The sequence below is a fragment of the Megalobrama amblycephala genome, linkage group LG7 (assembly GCF_018812025.1).
Source record: "Megalobrama amblycephala isolate DHTTF-2021 linkage group LG7, ASM1881202v1, whole genome shotgun sequence".
Classification (NCBI taxonomy): domain Eukaryota; kingdom Metazoa; phylum Chordata; class Actinopteri; order Cypriniformes; family Xenocyprididae; genus Megalobrama; species Megalobrama amblycephala.
Window position 1 is genome coordinate 20,643,370 of NC_063050.1, and position 5,766 is coordinate 20,649,135.

At 36.4% G+C, this 5,766-nt stretch overlaps 1 protein-coding gene across 1 annotated transcript; it reads left to right on the forward strand.

The window, feature by feature from the left end:
• Positions 1 to 5: 5 nt before the first annotated feature.
• On the forward strand, positions 6 to 4,865 carry spryd7a (SPRY domain containing 7a). The gene is made up of 5 exons (XM_048196427.1): positions 6 to 1,204; positions 1,616 to 1,732; positions 1,819 to 1,985; positions 3,540 to 3,642; positions 3,963 to 4,865. The coding sequence occupies exons 1-5, from the start codon at positions 1,099 to 1,101 to the stop codon at positions 4,058 to 4,060; spliced, it is 591 nt and encodes a 196-aa protein (XP_048052384.1). The 5' UTR covers positions 6 to 1,098; the 3' UTR covers positions 4,061 to 4,865.
• Positions 4,866 to 5,766: the final 901 nt, after the last annotated feature.

Genomic DNA, 5,766 nt, shown 5'->3' on the forward strand with positions numbered 1-5,766 from the left:
CGCGCGCCAGTTACCAGGGTACTCTGCAAACGCAATCATGGCGCTTGTTGCTGTGCAGATTTCAACACTGGCGAACTTCAAAAACAACAAACAAAAGTTAATATCGAAGTTAAGTATTACACAAGTATCGAGCAAAGTTTTATCTTCAAAATATTTAATTAAATCGGTCTTTGATGTGGGAGCGAAAAATATATGAGCACAAGCAAATATATATTTTCGTTTTTGAAAGAAGTTGGTCATATATAGAGACCCCCTTACTTTTGAGCGGTAAGGTTGTTGCTATGCAAAGCTTCACGGCTGTAACTGAGTGGCAGAGAGCAGGTTAAAAGCTTTTAAGGTCACATCGATCCCGATCCTTCATATTTGCGCTGTCTCGCACATTCAGCGTGCACGCGCACACACATAATAGCCATACTTGTACACATAATGCAATAAAGGTCTAACCAGTAGTGTGTTGTTTCAAACTTCATTCCTATTACCTATGGGCTGGTAGTTGACAAATTACTGCAAACATGGTGTCTCCCAAAGAAAACAATGTCAAAATTACTTGATTATGTTTCGTTTGGTAACAATTCCGGTTTCCAGTCGTATGGATTTAGATTTATTAGATGTCATCATTTATTCACTCTCATTCCCAGCTTTATTTCACTCAAAAGTAAATGACCGTTTTGGTTGTTTTTCATAGTATGAACATGATGCAGTGAAAGTGAATGTCAGCCCATAACATTCTGCCTAACAACTCTATTTGTGTTCCACGGAAGAAAGAAAGTCATACGGGTTTGTCACAATACGAGGGTGAGTTAATGATGACAGGATTCTCGGGATTTTTTTGTTTTGTTTTGTTTTTTTTTTTTGGCTGAGTTATCTCTAATAGTTGGTCACTAGAGGTCGCCGTTGAACTATCCTGGAAATAATATTATAAAAAAAAAGCAAGTAAGAAAAAAACTTCCTCTTTCCACGTCATATCCTGTTAGCTTAGCATATAGGGGAATAAAAATGACCTCCGTTGATTTGTAGCACAAATAACCCCGTTTGACACTTAAATAGAGTATAACCATCTTATTTAACTCTGGGTATTGTTGTGAGAGAAATAGCATAATGGCGTCTTTATTTTCATGCTGTTTGGGCTGTTGCGGAGACAATAACAGTGGCCACGTAACACTGAAGGAAATGCCCACGGTTCAGCTGGACACTCATCACATGGGTGAGTGATGCGATTTGACTTTTCAGACACATTATATTGACGGAAAAGAGTTCGAGTCTCGCATTATGACTTTTAGAAGCACTTGTCCTTCAAAAAAAGTGCCTGTCTTCAGACATTAAAGTGTTACAATCATTTCAGTCTATCAGACATGACAGATAACAGTGAATCTTTGAGTTTGGCATCTGTAATGACTATATACGAGTAGATAAATCACTGTGATTCACAATTCACAGTTGCTGTGGAGAAAGACAGGGGACTTAATAAAGTACTTAATCACCAGCAGTAGTAGAATGGCACACAAAAATCTATAGCATGAAGAAGAGCACAGGCATGATGCATAAACTGTAGTAATCAATTTTGTTCTCTGTCATGCTAAGTCTCTGAAAATAGATTATTCTCATGAAATTTCAGGTACTGATGTTGTCATTGTAAAGAGTGGAAGACGTATATGTGGAACTGGTGGGTGCATTGCAAACGCCCCTCTCCATCAAAACAAAAGCTACTTTGAATTCAAGATTCAGTCTACAGGTAAAACATGTGTGCAAGCATTTACTGTATGTTAGACGAATCAATTAGTCATTAGGTGTGACTGCAGTGAACTTTGCCCCTTGTAGGTGTGTGGGGAGTAGGAGTGGCAACTAAGAAAGCGAATCTAAACCAGATCCCTATGGGTAGAGACCCTCACAGCCTTGTGCTCAGGCATGATGGCAACGTATACCACAACAATGAAGAAAAGAACCGATTACCTGCTAACAGCTTACCACAGGAAGGAGATATTGTGGTGAGTCTTAGCGGCAGCAATGCTCATGTCAAATTAATATGGGATTTGTTGGTGGTAAATAAATCTATTTGTGTGTGTGCTTCCATTATAGACTGTGATTTAATTTCTATTTTGGTATGTCACCAGCAGTACAGTTACTTCAAGGATTAGTTCACTCCAGAATGAAATTTTTCTGATAATTTACAAACCCCCATGTCATCCAAGATGTTCATGTCTTTCTTTCATCAGTCGAAAATAAATTATGGTTTTTGAGTTCAATGACTTCAATGGGGACCAATGGGTTGAAGGTCCAAATTGCAGTTTCAACGCAGCTTCAAAGGGCTCTCTACACGATCCCAGCTGAGGAATAAGGGTCTTGTCTAGCAAAACACTCGTTCATTTCCAAAAAAAAAAAAAAAAAAGTATATACTTTTTAACCACAAATGCTCATCTTGCACTGCTCTGCGATGTGCAATGCATTACATAATCACATTGGAAAGGTCATGCGTGACGTAGGTGGAAGTACCGAGCAAGTGTCTCCAAAGCGAATGTGCAAAGAATAAGTCAAATGACCTTTAGAAAAAAAGGTAAAACAATGATGTCGGATGATTTTGAAGTTGGAGGAGAAAATGAGATGGAGTTTTTCCCCCTACCGTGGTACTTCCGCCTACGTCATGCGTGACCTTTCCAACGTGATTACGTAATGCGTGGCGCATCGCAGAGCAGTGCCAGATGAGCAAAGTATATACATTTTCATTTGTTGTTGTTTTATTTAAGAAAAATGACAGATCGTTTCGCTAGATAAGACCCTTATTCCTCGGCTGGAATCGTGTAGAACCCTTTGAAGCTGCACTGAAACTGCAATTTGAACCTTCAACCCGTTGGTCCCCACTGAAGTCCACTATATGGAGAAAAATCCTGGAATGTTTTCCTCAAAAACCTTAATTTCTTCTTGAATGAAGAAAGAAAGACATAAACATCTTGGATCACATGGGGGTGAGTAAATTATCAGGAAATTGTAATTCAGGAGTGAACTAAACTAAGGCGATTGCTAACAAGTGGCTAACTGGGATTCCAGAGGTTGTCAAGAACGTTAAAAATCAAGCCGAACAGGAAAAATCGCCTACTTACTAATCCAATTTTTTAGCCTTGTGTTTATAGTCGTGCAAACTGTTCTAACAAAAACTTTTAGAGAAAATGCTTTTTAAATAAAGACTGAAAGAGTTGTTTGAGAGTGATTGAGACGTTGAAGTTATGCGATCGAAGTGTAGTTCCTTTCTAGCCTACTATAGCTTTTTACTTCTGGGGATTGTATTTAGGCTTCAGGGTTCATAAAAGTTGTGTTCATTTGTGAAGATTATCATGATGAACAAAATGTGTAAGAATCATAAACTTTAGTTGGACACAGCATGTTTTCTGCAGTAATCCAAAAGCCAATAAAAAAAACCTTTTGGGGAACCAGGGTGATGCTAACTTCCTGTTTGAAAGCAAATGCATGTAAATGACCCTATTCCTGTGCTGATGGTTCGTTTTGTGTGTAATAACTTTGTTTCTAATTTGTTTGTGTGAATTTAGGGTGTTACGTATGACCATGTGGAGCTGAATTTGTACTTAAACGGAAAGAATATGAACTGTCCTGCATCAGGCATTAGAGGAACTGTTTATCCTGTAGTTTATGGTGAGTATTTTGGAGCGTTATACCAAAAATGCTGAACGCTAATATACTCTGCTGTAAATTTATATAGAAGACATAACCTTACAACATTTTCTGTATTGGAAAAGTTCTGCATTATCAAAAATAATCTGTTTGCAGCTTTTGGTTTTGTGTATATACATTGAAAAAGGTTGAGTTTGTTTTATATAGAGAGTTAAAATAGACAATTCTTTTTCCCAATTATCAGCCAATTCTAATTCTTAGGCAATGCAATATTTTTAAGTATATATTTTTTTTAACATGTTATTTTTTGTAAATAACACACTTTGTCTTGTCCCTCACAGTGGATGATAGTGCAATATTGGATTGTCAGTTTAGTGACTTCTACCATACTCCTCCACAAGGCTACCAGAAGATTCTTTTCGAGCAACAGATCTTCTAAAGTTCATGACGTGTTGTATATACACTAAGGATATGTATTCCACAGCCGGGATCTGGAGTGCTATGGTTATGAATGATTTCTAAATATTGCGTGTCTCATTTGAACTCATGTCATATGTGATTTTGACTTGTGTAAATCATCTGGCCACTTCTACTCAGTTTAAAAAGTCCTCCTATGTTTTTCAGCTGAACTCGGTGAGTGATATCAGATGCACACTTATCTGCGCACTGATCTCAAAATGTATATTCAGAACACACATCTTTAATTTGCACTTCGTCAAACACTGTACATTTACTCATGTATTAACAGTGCACTATTGTGAACATGGATTTTTGTTTTATGGCTGGTTTGAATACAGTCACAAATTAAAGATGACAATCAAAGCTTTATACTTTATACATTTCAAGAGAACAAAGTGATGCTGACTCAAGATGCTAATACTGACTCAAAATACTGTCAAAGCTCTTTTCTGATTTCATATTGTTATCGTCTGTCTGATGTTTAATCTGCAGCCCATATACATAATGATTTTGAGCTCTTCAAAAAATATATAAGTTTATATTTTGTGTTCTTCCATGATATGTTGCTTTTGATATACATGGTCTTATATCATTTTTAAAGTTTGTGAACAGCATTTAGTGACTAATATATTAAGAAGATTTGACATGCAAGAGGATAGGAAGTGTAAAGTTTATTTACATATTTAACATTTTTACCTAGGGTCAAATGATATCTGACTGTCTGTGTTTGTTAATTATGGTTTGTTTATTTACAAAATTGTCTTAATAAACGAAAGAATATTGAATATGATGTTCTTTTTGTATGTTCGACAGGTCTTATTTGTGTCTTGTGTCTTTTAGTAATAAAGGTTTTGCTTTTGTCACCTGTGCATATAGACGTTATCTGTTATATATATATATATATATATATCATAATTTAAGATTTAAATGTTCCTGTTTATTATTAAACTAAATTTCAACTGAACGTCCGTCATTTCACTGGCTTGTCTACAGCGCACTGTACTGCGCGGTGACGCATCTTTACGCACGTTCTTGGCGGGCGTAAGTATGCTGAGTGAACTTGCGCAATCTCCAGTCTACGCACAATGACGCAAATCTACTGTACGGGTCCAATGAAACACATCGCCTTAACTCCAATACTTACTCCAGTACTTTTCCCTGAACCCCTTAATGAAGTGGCGTAAAATGGTGATGTGCATCCATAAGACCTGTTTTTTGTCATTAAAAAAAAAAAACTTTACCAGACAGGACCCCGTGTCCCATCTTCTCCGCATCACTCCGGTTCTACGTAAATACACCGTCATCTACTCCCCCGTAGTGATGGGAGGTCCGACTAATTCCCGCGATTCGGATCTTTCCCATTATGAACCAGTTAAAAATTGTATATAACAATTATATATATATATATATATATATATATATATATATATATATATATATATATATATGATTCAGCTCATGAATTGACAAAAATTAACTCGACAGATTTTTTTGTAAGTTTTAATAAAAATTATATTTTGACTCCCAGGAAATGATAATAGTTGCCTAACATTTATGGAGAAAAAAAAAAAAACTAAAAATGAAGGTGCTTTTCAACGAGTCGGTCAGTTATTGATTTGAGAACCGCAAATTTTGTGAACCAGTTCATTTAAAAAAGATCCGACTCAAGTGAACGATTCATTCACG